General features: G+C 42.2%; 1 protein-coding gene across 2 annotated transcripts; it reads right to left on the bottom strand.

Annotated features, from left to right (window-relative positions):
* Positions 1 to 924: 924 nt before the first annotated feature.
* Positions 925 to 23,314, bottom strand: LOC131555598 (24-hydroxycholesterol 7-alpha-hydroxylase). 2 transcript variants are annotated; one of them, XM_058801721.1, is made up of 12 exons: positions 23,127 to 23,314; positions 16,554 to 16,689; positions 15,585 to 15,759; positions 13,848 to 13,997; positions 12,924 to 13,017; positions 11,375 to 11,473; positions 9,403 to 9,493; positions 8,226 to 8,359; positions 7,298 to 7,393; positions 5,371 to 5,459; positions 2,465 to 2,552; positions 925 to 1,752 (listed from the first exon to the last, which is right to left on the bottom strand). In XM_058801721.1, exons 1-12 carry the CDS (start codon positions 23,301 to 23,303, stop codon positions 1,681 to 1,683), a joined length of 1,401 nt encoding a protein of 466 aa, XP_058657704.1. In that variant the 5' UTR covers positions 23,304 to 23,314; the 3' UTR covers positions 925 to 1,680. The 2 variants fall into 2 exon arrangements, with proteins under 2 accessions (XP_058657704.1, XP_058657705.1); XM_058801722.1 differs by lacking the exon at positions 5,371 to 5,459 and having other exon boundaries at positions 23,127 to 23,303.
* Positions 23,315 to 23,558: the final 244 nt, after the last annotated feature.

Here is a 23,558-nt window from a genome sequence, read left to right as displayed (position 1 = left end):
CTGCAGCTCCACGCCTCTGCATCCAGCAGACACATCTACAGATGTGTAAATGTGTGTACCCACTGATGGTTCCAGTGGCCAGCTCAGACAGAAACACTCAGCACTCAAACAGCACCAGTGGCCTCAGCCTGCCCCCTGCTCTTGCAGATCAGGGTGGAGGTCTGGTCTGTGAGTGCAAAGTATTTATAAAAATCGTCACAGAACCACAGAATGGTTTGGGTTGGAAGGGACCTTAAGGATCACCCAGTTCCAATCCCTTGCCATGGGCAGGAACACCTTCCTCTAGATCAGGTTGCTCAGAGGCCCATCCAGCCTGGCCTTACAAATATTATGGTCATTTCCAAATTTTAAAAATAAAATATACACTTCCAGGTAATACCATGCATGAAATCCAAGGGAATGGCTTTCAGTTATGGAATAGACAGTGGGACAGCAATTAAGATTGCAACTCATACACAGTTAACCATTATGAGCTAAAATAAAAGTTGGATGAATCACTTTCCAGCCATATAAATCACTGAAGTTGTTCTATCCATCATGAAGGTAAGCCAACCATGTAATGAATTATACAATGTGTTATTTTCCTATGCATGTTGTTCCCATAGTTTGTTCTGCTGTTCAAAGTCTATTTGTATTTTTTGCAAATACTTTTAAAATGATGTATAATTACTTATAGGACTAAAAATACATGCCAGCTATTATTGTATATTCAATCTGACAGCAGTTAAAGTGTTGGTATCTGAACTTATTTGACAGCATCTTCAAACAACTTTTACTAGGTACTCTTTACAGGATTAAAAATTCTTAGATTTGTGCAATTTGTTCTATAACTCATGGAAGGGAAAGGAAAAGCATTCTAGATAAAATAGACAACCAGTCTCATGAGCAGGAACAGCTTTCCTTGCAATCATTTTTTATTGGGAGCTAAATATCGTCAAACTTTCATTGCAAATTCAGGCAAGGACCGATTCTGAATCCTGTGGAGCAAAATAAAGCTCAGCAGAAATTTCAGGTGTTCCAGTGGAACAAGATGCTACTTGCAGTTTTTCCATTACAAATGCATTTTATTCACAAGATGCCGGCACTGGTTGCAGGCAGAGCAAGCCAGACCTTCACCTGCCCACACAGGCAGTGACACACAAGTCCCCACAGTTTATCAGGATGGAGCTGATCCAGAGGTCTCTGCTCAGACTGTCCTGGATTTTGTGCTCACCAGCACCAGGGAGCTGTTTGTTGTTACCAATGTGATTTCTTAGCATGAGGCACCAGTCTGGCCTTGGTTTGAAGCACCCTGCAGGAAGCAGTGACCTGGCCCAAGGGAGCTGCTTCTCTGCTGGTACTGGCACAGCTTCCACACAGGATTTCCAGACACTGAAGCTTTTTGTCCTGAATGTTTGGATGGTGAGTTCAGTATATCAGATTTGCAAAGTCAGTGAGTAATTGGCCCACAAATTATGAATGCAGCAGGAGAGCCTGGATTGAAGCACTGGGAGCTGGGCAGCCAGGGCAGAGCACAGGTATGACTGCACTGGTTTGGCACAGCACAATGTACAGCACTGAAAGCTGAAATCAAGAACTGTGCAGGCAGAGAAGCTGTCTGAAGATGTGGGATGAGGAAGCAGCTCAGTAGTCCATCCATCCAGCCTGGGCTGGCAAAGAAAGCTCAGTGCTGGACAACTCTCATTCCCGGCATTTATACCGGACCTGTAATGGTGCCATGGGTTGCTGTGTCCCCACCAAGTGTAAAGGGCTCTGAAAAAAGAAGAAATTCAGAAAAAACACATCAGTTAGTTTAGTTAATGGAATTACCATTGTGCTTTAATGTTAAGATATTCTTGCATCTTCAGTCTTAGAGAGCCAAGACCAAATAACAGTAATTATTTCTTGGCTTTGCTGAAGCCATTGAGTAGGACCTTCATGGTTAATTATTATTCCAGTCACTCTGTCAGGGTGACACATGAGCTCTTAAGAAATCTCCACAGTTTTGAATACTTTCAAAATATTCAAATAATGAAGTGGCAACTGTGCTGTTCTACCATAAGTGTAAAACCTTTCTGTGTCTCAGCTGCTCATTCAGTCTCACTCTAGTAATTTCCCTTCCACCCCTGAATGTGGAGTGGAAGAGCATTACAAGTGTTACTTCTGGTTCCATATCTTTAAAGTATTAGTGATCTCACTCCATATTTACTGTTTTTGTGAGCAACAAGTATCAAATCTTTGGTAATGTTTAGGCAACGATGAGACAAAATATTCTTGTAAGCTCTTGGTTATATAGCCAGTGCAGCCCCCACTAACTGGAACTGCTGGAATTACTCTGGATTTTCTGAGTTAAAACAAAGATACATGTTTTATAATACTCCTCTCAAAATTTATGTAAGCACATTTGAGCATGGTTGTTCAGCTGAGCCTGATGAATTAAGGGTATAAAGATGGACAATGCTACACAAGTGCATGGATCTCTTACCTCCTTTGGCACTGCATCCAACAGCACAAATTCATACTTGTACAGGAACAGCACAACCAACAGCTGGATTTCCATGATTGCAAACCACCTGCATGAAAAAGGAGGAAGCATTGACCAGACTGACCATGACATGTGTGTTATTATCAGGTAAGAAACAGGGTGTCTTTGAGACATTTTACACTCTGTGCTTTAGTTCTGCCTGAAAGTTTATCTTCCATAGGGAAACTGCTGTAGTTCGGGTTTGTTGCTCAGCAAAGAACACGAATGTGGCAGCTGCCCCTTCTTTCTCTGGTGAAACACTGGACTGACAGTATCCTTCTGACACCTATTTTAAACCAGCTCCTTATCATTATGGATTTTTCCACTGTATAAACATTTATGTTCTCCTAACACTTGCTGACTTGAAATAACTTCCTAGGAGTGAGAAGGCAGTCAAACAGAAAAGGCCATATGACTAATTGTGCTATATAAAGTTATATAATACAGCTGGGAGCCTGGTGACATCAGAGAGCAGTGATAGTGGGAGTTATTATTTAATGCGTCAGCATTAGGATGCAGTAGGAGACCCAAGGGCACGGTTTCTTTTTTCCGTAACACTCTCCCAAAAGTATTTCTTAGGCCTGAGAAGATTTTGGATAATTGCAGGTGAAACACTCCAGGCTACTGGTTTTTAAAGCTTGTGTGTACAATGCTTTCTGCATTCACCAGTGTGCACCTATGCCAGGTCATGGGATTACTCACTTGCAGAGTTTAGACACAAGTCTTATATACCCAGTTAAAATAGTAACACCACCTTGCTCTTGTACAGAGAAATGCTGGGAAACCTGGATGAAATAGCTATGGGGGAATTCACAGGGGAAGAGGCTACATGACTGCACATGGAGTTGGCTGGCAGGTGTGAAGGGAAAATAAAAAGCCCCACAGACCCTAGGTAACTCCTGCAGAGCCACCAGGCTCTGCACATGGAGCCACCCTGGGCTCTGGAGTGGGATATCCTTGTTTGTTTCAGCATAGCTTCAGACGCAAATTATCCCTGTGATTTCACACTGCAATTGCCTTGAGCTTTTGGTGGCCTTGGCTCAGGGGAATGGAGTGCAGGGATATTCTGATGGTTGTTAGCACAGCTCAGGTGGGATGTAGCCCAAGCTCCAAGCCTGCAGCACCATGCAAGGCTGGGTCCTTCCAGTCCCAGCTCTGTTTGCACAGCAGGGCCCTGGAGCCCAGTGCTTGAGGGGACAACAACCCATGCAAGACAAGCACAGTCACACAAGCAGTAATCATCTGGTTTGACCAAAACAGTCAAACTGACATAAAATTTTTCTCTTAAGTAAAAAATATGGCACAGAAATGGCTATTTTGGAGCTCTTCCCACATCAGTTTGGTAGAATATTTGACAGCTAAGTTATTTACCGGCTTTCAGTTTGATTATAGTAGCTTTTAATTTTATGCTGAACTCTTGCAATGGAGAAACTAAATGTTACATATATTTAATTTATAACCCTTGTTAAGGAAATAAATAAAAATCCATCTTAAACTTGAAATAGCATTCAGTTGTATGAAGGTAATCTGCAACCTGAATCTTTGATACAACACTTGATTTTTCTTTTTTTTCAAGACCATCACATTATTCTTTTACAATTGTCGCTGAAAAACCTGAAGGTGTGTGTTACCATGTGGACTGCCAAAGGGTCTGAAAGGGCTTTTTTGTTTCTCAGCAAGAACAAGATTCTCCATCTGTTGTCTGTGTAGAAATGTTATACTTTCCTCTCTAAACAAAAACTTATTTGAAAGATGTTATCAGAGTTCAGAGAACAGCCTGAACAAAGATATAGGTCAGGATACATAAACAAGAAGCTTTCAGAAACATTGTTTGCAGCTTTCCCTGTACCTGCAGATGCCTCTTGTGAATTTTGCTGTTGCCCTTGCTGGGAATGAGGCTGTGCTCAGATTTAGCTCAGGAATGTGGTACAAGCCACCAAGGTACAGCAGTGAGTGAGCACTTCCCTCTGACAAGCCTAAATGGTGAAAGAAGTTTTATTCATTTTGCTCATGTTTTTAGTGCCTTCACAAAGTTTATCTGGCCCTCATCTCTAGCCTGCCATAGGGCACAGATTACAGAATGCAGATCCTCTGCAACACCCTCCTGATTCCTTGCTCCACATGGAACTCAAGGTAAAACAACTGGTTCTAAGGAGATTTTTGTCTCGGAGGAGCTCAGGTTTTGAAGGCAGAGGATTGAGCACAGAGATGTTTGAACACAGGAACAAGGAGCAGCTGGCTCCCTGGACTTTTTCCAGGAAGAGGGACAGCAGAGAAAACAGCAGAAGGAATGCAGGAAGTACCAAGGCTGGCATTGCTGGAGGAGTGAAGTGAGACAGGATCTGCAATTTAAGCCATTATACAGTTCTGTGCGCCCTAATGCAAAGACCAGATTCAAACACAGAGGAGACAGTTAGGATACCTGAAGATCAGCAGAAATATCAATGGCATCACAGAGAATGGAAAGAGTCTCAGACCTGAGAAATGTTCTGTAGGTCTGTTTAGAACTGGTTTAAGGCAACCTAAGTAACTGTGTCTGTAAAATGGTGTGTATGGAAGTGGAGCAACTCTCCTTTGATGAAAAGAAACCTCAGCAGGGGCAGAGCCAGGTTGAATTTCCTCCCTGGGTGGGGGGCAATATCCCTTGATACACTGGTCTCAGATTCTGCCTGTTCATTGTGACTTCACCTGTCTTTTCCAGGAGTGAAACCACTTTCAGATCAGTTTAAACAAGGTGCAGATGGTGCATTAGGAGACTGACAAAGAGCAAAGCAAACACGTTATCTCCAAGAGTAAGAGAAACCCAGTTCAAGAGAGTTGTTCTCTGCAGGATTTGGGAATAAATAAACTCCAGCTGTTTCACTGACCTTCCTGGACACTGATGCTTCCCTCCTCCAAATGCCACAAAGCTGTCCAAGAAAGCATTCTTCTCTAAATTTGCCTCTTTCCAACGATCCTGTGGGAAGAAACTTTTTTTTTCCAAATCAGCCTTATATAAATAAAGCTTAACTTTATTTCTTCAGGCTAAAAATGACCTTGGACAGCTAATCCTCAATACAAAGTTGCACTAATACCATTTTTTGCATTCAACCTGTTAGTATTAGAGTCTGGATCCAAAAGTCAACACTGAATCAGGGAAAGAAATGAGGGTCCCATTTGAAGAACATTTAGGTGCCTTAAAATGCTGGAGAAGTTTTCAAAATTACCCCTAAAGCAGTTTCCCTATACGTCCTCATTTCCTAAATCCTGCATCTTGAGCTATTAAAATGCAACCTTCTCTTTTTAAATGTATCTACAAATGCAAATGTTCAACCAGTACTGAGGGAAGCCTCAGCCACAAAAGTGTGCCACGACACACAAATAGCTCACACACATCTTGCACAGAAAAAACATTTCTAAGACAAATGCAAGGTCTATGAGCTTTAACTGGTGTAAGCCAGTGTGTGAGAAGATGAAAGACTCTCCACAAAAAACAGCTTGTCTGTACCCAAAGGGATCCCTGCTCCATCCTAAATTGCTTTGAGAGGAAAGGGACTACACAAGGAACAAGGCAATACTGACTGAAGTTCTGGTGGGTGACACTGAGAGAAGCAAATCTCATGACTGCTGGGTGACAAACTGTACCAGCCTCCACAAACTCAGTGCTACTCTGCCAAGTAACACCCTGCCAAGCTTCTGCTGGTGAACTCCTCTGATGAAGCTGTCCCAGAGAAGACATCATCTTGCATTTATCTACTTTAGAGGTTTTTTTCAGCTAGGGCTGATTAGAGATTTCTGAGGAAGAAACTTGTCAGCATCAAAATCCAATAAAGAAGAAAAAAAATCTCCATGGTGATGAAGCAAGGTCATACATTTGGAATGACAATGTCCAAGGGGCACTCATCTATTCCTCTTGAAAAAAAGGGAGAGTTTCTAAAAATCAAACTAACTTGCTCTTTAGAAAAAAAGTTACTAAAAAAATAAGCTGCTGCATCAGAGTTTCAGCTTCAGATTTCAAAGAAGCAGGAATTGTTAAAAGGGATTTCAAATCAGGAAGAGTTTGCTAGAAGGGAAGTTTTGTTTAAATTACTTCTTGATGTATTTCTATAAAAAAGACAAACTGTTCTATATTGGATGGTGCTAAAAAGAGCAGTTACAAGCCTGCCCACACAGCCACCTGCAGTGGAATAATAATCAAGAAACTAGATTAACTACTGAATTAGCAGAGATAATACCTACGAGAAATCATCCAGGAGGGAGAGGAGAATACTTGGAATCACAGAATTGGTTAGGTTGGAACAGACCTCTAAGATCATTGAGTCCAACATTAACCCAGCACTGCCAATCCACCACTAAACCACATCCCCAGCTGCCACAGCTACACAAATCCCCTCCAGGGATGGTGACCATTTTCCTGGGCAGCCTGTTCCAATGCCTGACAGCACTTTCAGTCAAGAAATTTTCCCTAATATCCAATCTAAATCTTCCCTGGCACAATTTGAAGCTGGTTCCTCTCATCCTATCAGCTCTTACTTGAGGGAAAAGACTGACTCCTACCTGGCTGCAATCTGCTTTCAGGGAGTTACAGAGAGTGATAAGATCAGGATCAAAACGACACTAAAATAGTACCATATTATCTGCAACATGTCACTGAAATTAAAAGACATTTTATTTCCACAGGCTCCTCCTTTATGTCCCTGTATTCAAGGCCATTCTCCAGCCAGATTTAAGCCCATTCATCCATATACTTTTATTGTAAAATAAGTGAATGGAAGAAAAGGCAGCAAAATATCCACACTAAGAGTGACAACTTACAGGTTTGAACATTTCTGGGTCAGGAAAATATTTTGGATTCCGGTGCAACCAATATGGTGACAACATCAGCATGTCACCTGCAGGGATGGTGAAATTCTGAAAAGAGAAAAATCTCTAAGAAAAGAACTAAAAATCTCACAAAATAGTCCCTCCTTGGTAGTTCTCTTCCATCAGCAGAAGATTCTAAGAAAAGACAAGTGAGGGTGATAAAGCCATGGTGGCCACATTACATGTCTGAAGTTTCTTCTTGCTGCTGCTATTTTTTTCCATAAAACCTAAACAATGGGGAAGTTGGAAAGATTATTTGTGTTCTAATTTGGGTTTTTATATATCAAAAGATCAGAAGCATTATTTCTGTCTTTCCTGCTTCTTGATTTATCATGTGAGCTGTTTTCTTTTTCCTAAATATTTTGTTAAATACTTCCTTCAATGCAAAGAAACTCAAAGAAAGCCTTCTATGACAATAGATAGATTATACTGATAATTTGATCAGTAATCTTAAATAGTCACAAGCACTGATTCCTTAAGAGAGTGGATTTTTTCCCAAACATTTCTTTGCCAGATTCCTGAATGCTGGCACCTCCCTTCTGAATGGTAGTGAATAGGACAAAAAAGGAGTCTTATCAGTAACTAAAATGTAGATCCTTCAACTATTTTTGTGGTGTCTGATTCCTCTTTTATATGCCATCAGTATCTGTAGTTCAATTCAATTCAATCTCAAATCAATTCAAAACTGAAGGCAAGACTGTGAGCCAGACAATCCAAACCACTCATAAATTAATGATAAACAAATCTATTAAAAAGAATATATATGTGAGGCTGGGGAATATCTCTGTCACTGTAATTTTACCCAGATCTATTGGGAGGACCTTTTCCAGACAAATCACACAGCATTCTTTGGGGGGAAAACCCCACAACCAAACCTCACCTTAATTCTAATTGGGTTTATGACTTTCTTGGTGATGGCACCTGGAGACCTCAGCCGTATGGCTTCCAAAGTGCACCATTTAATGAAAGGGATCTTCTTCAGGTCTTCCTCAGACACCTCCAGTGTATCCTTACCTGTTGTGGCATGAGAAAGAAGACTCCATGTAAAAATTACATTTCATACTTGCTTTGATACAGGCTGGCATGTCTTGCTTTAGGACTGTGGGTGAAATACTTCAAGACCTCAAGGCATTGTTTACACCCAAAAATTGTCTTTATATTTCAAAGTAAATAAACAGACTCAAATCAGTAACATTTAAGAAAAGCCACTGGACATAATTCAATAACTCTAAGGTATAGATATGGCATTAGATAGAAGGGGCCAAACAAAGTCATGTTGGAAGTTAAAAGTCTTCAGAGTTTTTCTGTGCTTTCACAGGACACTGCATGGAAATCTCAGGGACTGTAGGCACCAAGACAAGAAGCCATGGCTGAGCTCTTGGACTCTGTTAACGTTAGAAAATGAAACAAGACCAGGAGAAAGACTTCAGGAATTTTTTTTATTGGTTAATTACTGGCATGTTTTAACCCATGTCAACAAAGAGCTCCTCTGAAAGTTTAACTCTGGTCCAAGGGACTGCATATGGGAACAACTACTCCCAATAGGTGACTGCTTTTTGAGGGAAAGAGGTTACTCATGGGGGGTCAACCATGCTGGAAAAATTTGCCTCTGATGACAGAAAAGAACATTTCCTGGTCCATTTTTTAACCATGAATAGCTGTAACTCTGGTGAACAGCACACCATGAAAAGCACCTGAACTGAAAGACCTCAACTATTAGTTGCCTGGAAAAAGCAAAAAAACTAGGAAATACAAATACAAATCTAAGTTTAAGTGATAGGAATGAAGAAACACATAGTGTTCTTTTCTGATAGGAACAAAGAGACAAACACATACTGTTCTTTTCCTACTTCCTTCTGCTAACATCAGAGATGGGTTTGCTTAGAAATACATCTTGATCATATACTGAGTAAAGACCTGAGAGCTGTCTATGCTATCAGTAGCACCCTTAATTTGAATACTCATTGTTCCCAGCCACTGACCAAGTGTGCCCTGTGCTGGGCCAACACAGGATAAATCACTTCCAGCTTCCAGAAGGACAAAATCACATTTATTACCTGCTTTGCCAAAAACAGAAGCCAGGTCTTCCATGACTTTCTTGTAAATGGCAGGATTAGAGAGTATGAAAGCAAGGGTCCAAAATGCAACCTAAACAGAATGGAAATCCTTGAACTGAAGGACATGGAACAGAATGACAGTATCTTTTTAGCAAATCACAGAGGCAGGTGAAAACATTTGGCCTTTTTAGTGTGTGCCTCCTGTGTTTGAGATGCATGGGAAGCTGTGCTTCCTGGGTAAATCCACATCTAAGGGCTCAGCTCCTGGGAGATTATGTCTAGTCATCTGCTGTGTACTTATCTTTAGGGAACATTATATAGCTTTGGCCTTGAGCTTTGAAACACAGAATCCTTTATTTTCAAATAACTAGGTGTTAAATGAACTACTAAATCATCATGCATGATTAGTTTTAGCTGCAGGAATGAAAGAAAAATAAATTCATACATTCATACTAGCATTTGCAGAAATGAGGTAAAATAATTTGCAGGGCATTGTCATAGTGAGTCACACTAAAATGGGCAGGAAAAGTTTTAATTAACAGCAAAACAAGGAGTAATATATCCCCTTTAGAAATAATTTGCTAACTGATTATGCAATGAAGTTGAAAATCAAAAAACTTAGGATAGGAGAAAATCCTCTTAAGCAGGATGAAACCAGAAGGACTGGCAGCAGTGCCAGGAGTCTCTCTCCTCTTGCTGAGCTAGCGGGAGGTGCAGCCTGCACACAGATCTGGTCGTGGGCCATCTGTGCTGGTGAGGGATGAAACTCTGACTGTTATTTCCCAAACACACTGACATGGATGCAGCCCTCCTTCTGAAAAGCAAATCATGTAGCTTAGCCTTCCTGTACAGCACTTGGACACTGTGGCTTCTCTCCATGGGCTAAGAAGGGATAACTGAATTGTTTCAGATAAAAGGGTTTAAAGTGCTTGTAAAAAATGCCCTTGGAAGGTGAAAGGCCTTTTCTTTCGTCATTCCATTCCCCAGAACAGTGGTTGTTACTATTCTGAGAAACAGAAAAATATCTGTATGTCTATTTACAGCTGAATATTACAGAAGAAAGTGTTGTGGAAGGAATGTCAGTTATCCTGATAACAGACAGCAAGCTATGCCTCCCACTTATGCCAACATGTGAATCCACAGAAACCTCACTGAAATGGATGAAATTCCCTTAGGCTAAACTGCAGTAATATCCAATCTCCAAAAAACATAGATATATCCGTTAGGGGAACATATAAAAATAACTCACTATCATGTTTTTCTAAATCACATCTGTAATGGACATAACTGTGCTGGAAAGAGCTTAGTAGTCATGGTAAATAAAGGATGTTTTTGCTGCTATGGATTTTTCATCTGAGAAATTCCTGTAAATGTCTTTGGTCAGCCTAAGCTGTCTTAGATATATTGGGCTTGTTAGCATACTTATATCAGTATCATTAATCCAGCAAATCCTTTTCTAACACAGAAAAAACTTAACAGCTCTAGAATCAAACTACTGCTTTTCTTCCACTGGCATTTGTACAGCAGATTTCCCAAAAATGAAAGAGAAAAAATCACTTGAGGGTTTACACACAGATGAAGTTACTCTATATTATGCTTTTGATATTCTTTACAATTGGTAACACCAGGGTATCTGAAATAGTCTTTTCTATAATACAGCCACAGTGCTTCAAAACAGAGTTAAATGCTCTTCACAGCTTAGGACTGTGATCTTAATAGCTGTGAGGCTTATGTTCCTGAAATGTTATGACAGGGGACAACATAATTTCGGAAAAATACAAGAAGAGCTTTTCTTGTCATTGCTTCTGTGACATTGCAGCCTGGGTATATTTGTAGTGATGCATGTGGGTGTGATAATCCCTTCTTTGGAATCCATGGAGTGTGTGTGACCTCTGCTTCAAAGCCTTTCCTCCCCAAATCCAGGCTTTGGAGCAAGAGAGAGAGAAGGTGTTTCTGCAGCTGATGTACTTACAGGCACAGCATTTGCTTGGGCAGCCCAGAGCATCAGGAGACCATACTTGGGAGCTAGATGTTTTCCCTGCAAGTTATCTAGGAGATGTTGTAGAAGTGTCTGTTAAAAATAAAAGAAAATAATCTGCATTTCCAAGAATATATTAAAATGTAGTTTGGGGCAGGGCTTACTAGAGCTCAAGGACTAGCTTCTCAAAGAGAAGTAATGTTAGTTATGGCTTTTTTGGAAGGCACAATGTAGAGATGACAGATATTAAAAGAAAGTGAGACTCACAGGCAGAGGGCAAGAGGAACTCAGTGCACCACTTGAATTCCTCCTGAATACTTTCACTGCTCTCCATTTCCTTAAAGTTTTAGAGGATTGAGTTCCCTCAGTCCCTATTGTTGCTTGTATGGAAAGAAAGGAAAAAAAAAATCTCTATTCCAATCCCTTCTCTACACCTCTGCTTTAAAGAACCTCAAAATGGGAATGAGCCAGTTGAACAAATGGAAATGAAGAAAATGTTCTCTCTGATCATGCCCAGAAGTGCTTGTTATAAAGAGATGGTCTGACACATCAGCAAACTCCCTAGTTCAGGCACCTTGTTGGCGACCTAAGCAGTGACTTCAATGGGCTGATATTTGGAACTATAGCAACTGTGCAATTAGGATCAGCTTTTGTTTATAGTATTTCCTTAAATGCAGGGCAACCATGCACTTGAGGCAAACCTTCCTGCCTACTTTTCAGAGGGGAAAAGGCCAATCTTGAATTTAAAAAATTGCTGATTTTTTCCAAATTCCCATCCAACCTAAGACACCAAGTTTGTGCTGCCCACTTCCTGCACCTTCTTTACCTCCCACCAGCTCCTCTCCAGCTTTCTCTTTCTTTCTGCTGATCTGGTTTATTTTATTAAATAAATTGCAGTATGTAAAGCTTTTGAAGTCTAAATAAAACCTGTTTTGTTTAATGATCTGTCCTACAACCATTTGGTAGATCAAAATTCCCAGGCCAGTCTGCCGTCACATCTGTCAGCCCTATCGGCAGAATTCCTGCCAGAGCTCAGGAGAATAACCAGGGGAACAACTTATCTCAGCTTTGACACAATCAATATTTAGGGTACTTGGCTCCCAAGCCAGTAATCTGCCATTTTCTACCAGTCTGGCTGTTGAAGGATCTCCTCACTCTGCACCAGGGTTTATAAATAGCACATGTAAGGTTTTGAAGTTTCACAGCACGGTGCCCTCAGTGGAACAACTGAAGGTTCTTTCTCTCACCTCTTTCAACTGCTCACTGCAGCGTGGGATTGCAGGCTCTGACCCCTTGCCTTAAAATTCCCCAGGGGAAGATGTTAATTCTCAGAATTGCTTAAAAGGAACTAAATGGAGGAACAGGAGTCTAAGTTATGGGTCTGTCCTTCTGCAGGTGCCAGCAATACTGGAACATTTGGGTATAACTATAAAAGCTGACATATTTGACTTACTCCTTCCAGTACTGAAGTAATTCCTGCCCTCCATTGCTTCAGTCAGAATATACAACAAAGTCATCTTATTTCCTAGCCTTGGATGTTTACCTTGGATGTGGTCTCTGAAGGGTTGGTCCTTTCAGCATCCAACACTACTTTCTCAAATAATTTTAGAAGCCATTTTTTGGATTTAGACCAGTTCCTGTAAAGAAAAGCAACAAACAAGAAGCACTTTACTGAGGCAACACAAACCAACATTTCCTTTTCCAGGAGAAGCCCTCCTTGGGTTGTTTTCCAAAAGCCCCTGGGCAGCAGTCAGCTGATGAACAGCCAAGTGATGACTGGCATGAGGAACAGCACGTCCAAGACCTTGGCCAGACCTCCTCTTGCAGCCAGGACCTGGGACTGCAACACTCCTACATCTTCATACTTTTTTATTACAGGTTTTCATTGTTGACTTGGACAGACTGCTTAGGCCAATCATCTTGAAGAAAATCAAGGCCATTTTTTTAGAGCATCCTCAATTCTTTCTGAAGTTATTCTGAGGTGCTAAAGGTGCAATGATGGCCCATGAGAGCACTGACACCATCTGGAAGCACCTCCCCAGGGTTTAGGTGTTTCTACCCAAGGTCAGTTCTGTGACAGTGCAGACATGTAACCTGGGATTGGTATTGGGAAAACAGCTGAGGTGTGGAAAAGAGCAGACAGACACCTCATTGGAGGCCCCCTGAGCTTGGGACTCACATTTAGGCTCAGGCCTTTGCTCTTTACCCCATTCTGCTACTCCCTGATAGGTCCAAGCTGGGCTCTGCTCACCTAGCCAGGTTATTTCTGCTTTATACCAAGAAAATGCACAAGACAAAGTCAGAACTTTTTTGAAGCATTTAGCTAAAAACCTGCTTCACCTGAGGGCACACCATCAGTATAAACTGGGCAACATCCAGGGGAAATGTCTCCCCTCCCAGGGTTGACCCTGCAGCAAGATAAATGTCTGTAGTGGGTACACCACAATCATCAGCTCTGCCCCTTTACCTCAAGAAGCACTCAGGCATCTGAGAAGCATATTCAAAGTCCTCATCATACTTCTGGAAATGCTCTTCAAACTCCTTGATTTCACTCGGACTGGTTGGGCAGATGCCCTTCCCAAACAGGGTGTTCACCACTGCTGGATACATGACATGCCTGCAAGGACAAGATGCCCAAGACTTAGGGGCCACAGGGAAGCTGTTGCAGCAGTTTTAGAGCAGGGTGCAGCATGTTGGATTGCCCACCCTGGAAGCTGTGGGACTCAAGGGTGACACCAGTATGGAAGGGTTGGCACAAGGCTCACATCTCCCACACTTATAAGCCCCACACTTATTTCAGATTTTAGACAGAGGCAGGAGATTCACAGAGCTCAGGCTGGTCCTCTACACATGGCTGAACTTCACCAGCTGGGGTTTTGTCACTCGAGTAGAAGCAGAAAGGCTCTGGCCACTGAGGTCCCCTTCTCCCCATGAACCACCCCTCTCATTTCAGTTTGACCCACATGAACCTTCTGGGCACTGCACAAACCCCTCTGGACCAAACATCCTGAAACATCCTCCCTCTAGCTGCAGCTTTCCTGGGCAGATAATGCTTTTTTGGTTTCTTTTCATCTCACTCTTTCATGCTTGCTCCTCTGTTATCCTGCAAACTCTGAGCTCCTTCCTCAGACCCTTCTGTACTCCAGGAAACTCTTGTGCAGCCTTTGCTGTGTTCCATGTGTTGCTAAATGGGTATTTCAGGGAACAGTGCTCACTTTTCTGATTTTCAGATTATTAGGAAGAGGGGGCCATCTGGTGGCTCTAAGGATTTAATTCTAAGACAGCTAAATAACATTTATTCAGAATGCTGCATTCCAATACTTTTACTTTGCCTTGTTTAGCAAAGCAGAACCAATCACCTCCTCCAAGATTTCAAAGCCCTCTCCTCCATATTTTTCCCAGTTAATCTAAATTGCAGTAACTGGAGTGAGAGGTGCCAAGTGATTTAACTGCACTAACAGCTGTATAATGCAGGAAAGGGCAGCAAAAGACAATGTGAATGTGAGGTGTTAGAAACAGGTCCAAACCAAAGGCAGTACCTGTCCCCATCCCTGGGAGTCTTCAAGGCCAGGCTGGATGGGGCTCTGAGTGACCTGCTCTAGTGGAAGGTGCCCATGGCAGGGGATGGAATAAGGGGATCTTTAAGGATCCTTCCAAACTAAACTATTCTAGGATTCCATGAATATTCAACTTGTAGTACAGATGGACAGACAAGATACAGGTGTTATCCCAGATAATCAGGAAGAAGAAAGAGTTAAAAGCTTTGTTGCTGTCACATGAAACAATTTTTTTTTAACGTGAAGTTCTGGCAGCCAAGTCAGTCGCAGAAGGTCATAGTTAAGCTTCAAGCTAAGCTTGGCTCAAACATGGAAACTTGTCAAACTGCAGAAGATTAAGCATTTTTTCTAAGTTCTTTATAAATAATGTGAAGCTTTTATCCCATCTTTTGGGAAACAGGGTTTGTTGGAACATGCTGTGTTTTCTTTTTTCTTCCAAACAGGCAGTTCAGATGCTTCCTCTAACTGGGAGAAACACCTTTCCATGAAACCCTGTCCACTCTGTGAGCCACTTTGAAACCATGAAGCTGTGATGAGCACCCTGACAAAACTTTTCTAAGACTTTTGAGCTCCAGCTGCTTTACAGAAATATTTCCCTTCCATGAAGGACATCCCTGAGTTAGAGATGTGCTGCAAGTCTCCCTTACCTTACCAGGGCATTGAGGTCTCCCGTGCCCTCTGTGCCCAGGTGAGCCATGTGCTCATGGAGCTCCTTACACAAAGTGCCTGAGAACATGTGCAGGTTACTGGGACTCATCTTCCCCTTCATCATGCTGTAGAGGTTACCATGGTTCTCATAAAATGCTTCTGCAGGAACAGAGACTAAATACAAAATGAAACAGAAACGTTTTGGAAAGCAGATTTTTCACTGAAAGATAGAGTGAACATTTTTACACTTAACTTCTAATTGAAATGCCTTAACCCTCATTATCCCAAAGTAAAATTCCCTGGAAGCTTCCTTGTAACCATGTAAAGATTTTGGTAATGACTCTGCTTCTCCCAGCCTGTGTAACATCTTCCTGCCTCGTTGAGCTTCAGTGCCAGAACCAACAATCCAGAGATTTCCCCCCAGTGGGATGTACAGAGATGTGCAGGCAGCCACAAAACTGAATGAAGTGAAAAAAACCAGTTTGTGTCTCCATGCTATAGAAGTACATCCTCATAAACACCTCATCCTTTTCTAATGACTGTTGCACTACTGTGTAGCAACTAATTATTGCTGCAAGTAATTATTGCTGCAAGTAATTATTGCTGCAAGCTGATTTTCCAGTGAAGTGATAGAATTACCTACAACTGCTCTTAACAAAGTACATGCATGTGGGGTGTCCAGCCACAGCAAAGGACCTGATCTCAAACTGGGACTGCTGGATGGTGAAAATAATAACATTCCCTGGATCAGAAACTTCTCATTCCTTGAGACTGAATCCAAACCCCTCAGCTGGTTTACAGTACTGGGTCATCATGGAGAAATTGAATTTCAGCATTCCACATCACAGTCATGGATTAAAATAAGCATTTAAGGCATGATCAAAAAGCCAACAGGCTTTTGGTTGGGATTTAATCTTCCTGGGTAACTAGATTTGGTTTCCTTTAAAAAAGAGACAGGTCTCAGTTACCTGCATTCTTGACAGCTTGCTGCACTGCCTGTTCAAAATTTAAGTCTTCAGATTTAAAAAATACTTCAGTTCCTTCTTCCTCAGTAACAAAAGTGAACCGTTTTCCCAGAGCAAATATTGTGAACACAGGTCCATGCTGGAACAAACAGAGATTTCCTGTCAGTACACTGTTAACACATTTTGCAGGAGCCCCAGCACGACTTCAGTGCTGCTGAGAGGTCAGGAGGGAGGACCTGGTCATTCCTGCCCTCTGCACACCTTGGCTCAGAACTGCACAGGATGAACATGAATCAGACCAAAATTTGCAGATTTATGACCAGAAGGGAATGTGCTATGTGTCTGACCTCTTGCAGAGTAAAGACATTTCTTCTCTTAAATTAACACTTTATATTTGAATTACCTTGCAGCTCAAGCAATACAACCTATGTGGATTTAGAGAAGTCAAGGTATGGGTTATTTTCTGCACACTCTGGCTGACACAGCAAAGTACCAATACTGTAAAAATCCATAATCCTACAGTTTCAGTCTACACTGTTTTAGCAAAAAGTCCATCCTCCTACATATTTTTAATATTTCCCTTCCCTTCCCCCTGTCTTTTCTCCTAATACCAATGATTTCTTTCTTGTAGAGATTAATATCAAAATAGCTAACAACCTTTGAGCAGAACAGATTGACTGACATTCAGGAAAGGTTTTTGATGCCATTAATCATTATTTCATCTTCCCTTAATCTAATATCCTATAGCGTTCTTGAAACTTCCAGCAATAGGAATTCAATTCTGAGTTCCTACATTGTCAAAATTAACACTGATGTTTGTAAATACTCTAAACTAGAAAACAAATGTGTAATATCTTCTGTCTGCCAGATGTAGGCATAAAAAGATCATTCTACCTTGCTCACATTGTTTATGCCATTGACTTAAACCATTTCTTTTGCTGTTGGTGTCTGTAGTGTAAATCCTTGCTTCATCAAAAGCTCTTTGAAGCCAAGGAGAAGATTCCTCCTGGCCTCAGCTGAATTTTGATTGTGCCCTTCAACTGCAAATTATTAAACAAAGAATGACAGTTCAAACTCTCTGGGGGATAATAAATAGAATATTGTTTTAATAACAAGTGTTCAAGGCCAGGTTGGACGAGGCTTTGAGCACCTGTCCACTGGAATTTGTCCCTGCCCATGGCAGGAGGTGGAACAAGATGAGCTTTAAGGTCCCTTCCAACACAGACCAATCTGTGATTCCATGACTCTATAATAGCTGAATTTCTAAGATGGCTTTTTGATGTCCATCTCCTCATCATCAGTCTGGATAAAAATCAGTGAATTTGTACCATGCTTAAAAATTAGATGTTTAAAATTTTAAATTAACATTAAAATGTACTTTAACTAATTTAAAAATAAAATTGAATTTGAACTAATAGCAGCCTGCAATAACACTTAATTATTCAATTAAGGTCACACTCAATTAACGATTGGAACACTTTATTTTAGGTGATTACATGTGAACAAGATGTCTGAGTTCCTATAATAGACAAAAGAAATGGAGTCTGTGCAGTCAGGGGATCCCGAACACCAATGCACCAGACCATCTCCTGCACTCCTGGTTTTGGAGGGAGCTGAGCTGCCCCTGGACTCCACTGACAGCACTGACTACCTGTCCAGAGACCATCTTGGTAACCTGCAAACACCCACACAACAATCTGGGTTTGAATCTCATCCAACTTCCTTCAATCAATTTAGAATCATTAAAATTAGACCAATATTTAACAAAACTGAAAAAGAAAGCTCCATAGATGGCCTTCTCCAGAATAAGTCAGCCTTACAGAGCAACACTGTCATGGCAGATATTCAAAAAAATCTTTCAGAAAGCAGAATTTTGTGTCCAAATAGATATGACATTTGATGAATGCAAAGCAAAATTAAACTACTAAGAAAGGTTTGAGAATCAAACTAATAAAGGCAATCTGCCTTAACAGAGGCAGATTAGAGACTTTTCCAAGCATGCCAGATGCAGGAAGTCTCCCAGTGTGCTGCTGAGCCTGATAAACACTCAAGGTGTAAGGAAACCAAGTGGGGAAGGAACCTGAGTTAGGATTACATCAGTGTAGGACCAGTCCCACCTTGGAGCCTTGCACTGAGAGTGAGGGACTGAGACCTTGTTTTAGAGGAAGTATTGAGCAGAACAGATTTAAACAAGTTCTAGGTAAAACAGTGATAAATATTTCAATTCAGAACTCTTGAGGAATTAAAATAAGAAGTTGCAGAACTCCCTACTGTGATCTGTTAAATCATTCTCAGCAACAGGAGGACCCACAGGCAAACATAGTGCCAGAAGGACCTGGGAAGCCTCAGAGTCACTTTGGTACTCAAAAAATTAGAGAAAGCATTATTAAAGATTGGAATTAGTAGTGGATAAATAGGATGTACTTCAAAAGAGCCCAGTACAGCTTTTACGGAGACATAAGGTTATGTGGCGTTAGAAGTATTTTCTAATTCATTCTTTGGAAGAAGAACTAAAAGTTTACCCGTGATCTGGAGTCATTTGAGAGTCTAAAAAATGAGAAGACCTAGAAATGTCACAGAAGAAGGCTTAGAATAATGACACTGAAATTACTCCAAAATCTATTTTGCAAGTGCTAATAAATGGCTTCAAACTGTAAGCAAGTAGGTTTGCACTGGATATCTGGGAGAAATTCTCTACTGTGAGGGTGGTGAGGCCCTGGCACAGGTTGCACAGAGAAGCTGTGGATGCCCCATCCCTGGAAGTGTTCAAGAGCAGGATGGATGGGGCTCTGAGCAACCTGGGATAGTGTAAAGTGTCCCTGTTGTGGCAGAAGGGTTGGAATGAGATGATCTTTAAGGTTCCTTCCAACCCAAACCATTCTATGATAATTAATCTGGAGCTCTTCTCTTGCTAGGAAAGGAGAGGAAAAAGGACAAGAAACATCTAAACCCATCCTGTGCTTGCATCTTTAATTTGTGTTTCTGCCCATTCCATCTCAGCGGGATATTCTGAGCTAGTCACAGTCAAAGGGATGCACAACATGCATGAATATTTCAATAAAAGGAGATTAAGTGAACTTAGATCCCAGGAAAAGATGAAAAGACAATCATTCTCAGTTCCTCATAATGTAAAAGCTAATGGGCTTGAGATTAGGAGTTAGATGGTTTAAAACCAGACAATACTTTATTTATATGGGTCATGATTAAATTAAGGATTCACTGCTGTGCATTGCTGTGAAGCCAAATTTATACATAGGGCAACAAAAGAGATTAGGTCAAATCATATAGATGCAAATTCCAGCCTAGCAAATCCCTAAACCAGGAGCTGGGAAGAAAAAGCAGGAGGACATACTCTCACCTGGGTGTGCTCCTTACACCCTGTGACTGAGCATCTCCTGATGGCTGCAGTCCCAGACAGACACCTGAATAACCAGATATAAAATACCAGACTGCTCATCTGTCAAAATGTGTAATTACATTGATGTTACACTGCAATAAAATCAGCTCCTGGAATGCACTTGTTTTATGGGAAGGTACCAACAGAATGCAGGCTCTGCTGCCAGCACTGCAGCCAGGTTACTGATCTGAAACAGCTTTAAGGACACTTCACAACACAGAGATATAGAAAGAAAAAAAAATCCTTTTAGGATTTATTGCTTTCACTCATGAAAGCTAATTTTTTTCCAAAGACTGGGAAACACTTCAGTGTCACAGTAAGAGACAGATTCAAGCCTAAAGAAAGTAACACTCCAGAGAAATAAAAACTTCTGAATTATGTTCTCCAAAATCCCAAAGGAAATCAGGGAAATAGTCATATTCCCCAGGGGCACTGACAGGGAGCAACCACTGTCAGCTGAGACAGCTGCACTGCACCAAGAGCTCTGCTGCGAGCTGGGAGCACTGGGTGGGTTTTCTCTCTCTCCCGTGGGTGTGCACACACACAGGGTCAATGCCATGTCCCCTCTCTAGCTCAGGGACAGCAGCATTTTGATCTTCTACACCTGGAACCAGTCACAGACCTTCAGGGACTCAGCTGTGGACACTGAGTATGGAAATGCTCTGCCAGAAGCCTTCTCCAGCCTGCTCCCCTCCACGTGTCCCTGGCAGGGTAACCCAGTGAGCCATCCCTCACCCAGCCACACACAGAAAGGCCGACAGTCCTGGACACAGCACCTTGTCCCAATTCAGCACTGTCTCTGAGAGGGATGTATGGATCCCACAGGTCCCCACACCAGTGCACAACAATCTCCTGGGTTTAACTGAACTTTTCCTGTTTGCTTAATCAGCAAACTGAGGAGAAGAATTTGAAATTTCTTACTAACTCTTATCATGTTAGCCAGGAGAACTGGGGAGCCACCTTTTGAACCCCTCATTAAGCAGATCACCCTGTATTTTATGGGGCATGGTGGTTCTGGTTATTTCCTGTCCTTTCCACACTGCTACAAAACTTGTCTCACCAGGCAGCTTTAGGAGGAAGAGGTGGTATCTTTTATTAGATGAGAGATTAAATATTTTATTAGAGTAGGGGAACTTTCTTTTCTTAGTCCCAGTGATGACACAAGGGGGAAAGGAGACAATTCTTCCAGCCCACATGTTCTTCCGTGGGAGGAAAATAGAAGCAGCAAACTCCAAGCAAAGGGCAGGCTGGCAGCAGTGGAACTTTACTGTGTTATCCAGGGCTTGAGAGAAAAAACAGTGAAGGACAGACACAAAAGGAATTAAGGAAGAAAGGAGTTAAGAAAGACATGAGTGTCACTTTGGCAGTCTGAAGGATTAATCCAGAGGAGGAATTGCAAGAGTCTCCCCTGAAGACAATGACCTTGCAGAAATGAGGAGGTTTCACACTGCCTAAAGCCTGTTTCTGTAACACCTTTTACGAGGGCAGCTCGCTCATATTAAGGACACTTAACCTTGTCCTGGCAGTATCAAGGAGCCTGGAATTATTGCAGATGGATTTTGCAAGCCCTGTAGTGCCTGTTAATGACCCCTCTGGCAGCAGCACGTGTTTGGTTTGGCTGTGCTCTCCAACAGTGCCTACTCTTTCAAAGGGAGCAGGCAGGAAAAGACTTATTTTCCCTGGCCTCAGGACAGTGTGCCAGTGTGGGAGGTGGGAAGGGAGGGAGACTTTCAGTGCCTGAGGAGGGTTTAAGGAGAGAAAGGGGACAACAAACAAGTGGCCTTCCTCAGAGGCAGGGAGACTGTCAGGTGATGGTGCTGCAGGCAGGTGGCCAACCTGGGAGGGATGGATGGAGACATCCCCCTTGGCCTAGGGGGACCACAGAGAGAGGTCAGAAGGAGATGCTGGACCAAAAGTCAAAGGAGAAGCCCTACCAGCAAACACACAGGAAAGGGAGGGATGTAAGAAAGCCTTCTTCTCCTTCTTTGCTTTGAGTTTTCAGCCATTGAGAATGTTTCTTGTTCTAGTTTCTGTCCCAACGAAACCAGAGGTTTATAAAGTCCTTCAGGTGTTCCTGGAGTGTGCAGATGTGTCAGCAGCTGCCACAGCATCATCCTGGATGATGATGAACACCAAAATTAATTAACCCAGAGCCAATGAGTGTGCATTTGCACAGATGAAAGCTACAGAAAAGACACAGTAATAAAAAAATAAAAAATTTAAACTGGCCTGGTCAAGCACAGAGAAGCCAAGAAACTCCAGATCATACCTCTAAGCTTACCCCATGATGCACCTAATGTGCTTTAATACAAGATTGACAAGCAAGCTCTTGTTGTTCTCAAAGATCAGATTTAATCCTCTGCTTCAACACCATGAGTTAATAACAAGACAAAAAGAAATACAAATATGAAATCTAGAAGCTCAAAATGAAAAAAGTAAATTTTAAACATCCAGTATTTATTGATGTGGGGGTTTTTTTTCCAAATTTCAGGATGTAACAGTTGTTTCATTTTTAGCTATTTTTTGCAAGTAATGGGGCTGTGTAGTCCTTCAGCATGAAACACTCAAGGTTGATGACACTGTAGTAGCAGGGGGAATATAATTCCTGAATGAAAGTGGGAAACTGGGGTTTATATCAGTTATTATTAAATATCTAGAAATTAAGAATTTGACCTCTTTCTATCCGACAGACACAGAAAAAGAAATTCAAGTCCAAGGGGTAAATCCTGACCCCTATGTTTAGTTAAGATTTTTAGGACAGAAAATTTGATCTGCCAAGCACATCTGTGTTGCTTGAATGCTGAGGGACTTTTTTCAGCTGGTGCTCAAAAATCTCAGCTAACTTTAGGCATGCAAATAAGTAGTTTCCTGGTCCCAGCACTTGGCATAGAGCTTTCCACATTATCTGAAACCAAGATTAACACACAGCCAGACTGCAAAAGCAAAACGGCAGAGGTCCAAACAGGATGATCACAGCACAGAGACCGTGCCTGGATCAGATCCACAACTCACCAATGCTGGTGGCACTAAGCCGATTCTTCACCATTTAAATGCTCCTGACGTTATAAAACATGACAGGAAAGGGCAAAACTGAAGGCAGGAGTTTCTGCTCGCCTTTCCCCCTGCAGGCAGCCACCCTGAGCACGCACCCACGAGCACCAGGCCAGCACACGCATTACCTCGTTCCTGGCTCGCTCTATGAACTCCAGAGGAGCTTTCCCGAACTGAAACGCAGCTCCGAACCAAGGGATCCAGCTCCTGATGCAAGGAGGCGAGCTCGGGTTTCTCAGCTGAAACAAAAGAGCCTTGACAATGAGAAGTCCCAGGAGCGCTGCCAAGAGCACAGCGAGATCCATTTTGCCTCTCGGCCGCTCGGCCCGGCCCCGGCCGCTGCTCCGCCTGCCCCGGCATGGCCGCGCTGGCCGCGCTCCGAGCTCATCCTCCCTGAGCGGCCCTGCGCTGCCACGGGGACAGCGGGGACAGCGTGAAAACCCTGAGCAGCGCGGGGCACAGCCCTTGTTCTGTTACAGGCAGAGCCAGTTCTGATCTGTTCTGGGATGAGGACCAACTGTGCTGCTTGCAAAACCTAGATATTGCTGTGGCAAAGCCTT

The sequence above is a fragment of the Ammospiza caudacuta genome, chromosome 3 (genome assembly GCF_027887145.1).
Source record: "Ammospiza caudacuta isolate bAmmCau1 chromosome 3, bAmmCau1.pri, whole genome shotgun sequence".
Classification (NCBI taxonomy): Eukaryota; Metazoa; Chordata; class Aves; order Passeriformes; family Passerellidae; genus Ammospiza; species Ammospiza caudacuta.
The sequence above is the reverse complement of the archived record's forward strand: the minus strand, read 5'-3'. Positions and strand labels throughout refer to the sequence as shown.

What these genes read in the sequence shown, in the direction of transcription:
- LOC131555598 (XM_058801721.1), bottom strand. Translation starts at nt 23,303, where the DNA reads ATGGATCTCGCTGTGCTCTTGGCAGCGCTCCTGGGACTTCTCATTGTC. An exon ending in CCCAAGCAAATGCTGTGCCT is followed by an intron (nt 9,494 to 11,374) that starts GTAAGTACATCA and finishes CATTCTGTTTAG; the next exon opens with GTTGCATTTTGGACCCTTGC. An exon ending in AAGCATCAGTGTCCAGGAAG is followed by an intron (nt 2,553 to 5,370) that starts GTCAGTGAAACA and finishes TTTTTCATGCAG; the next exon opens with GTGGTTTGCAATCATGGAAA.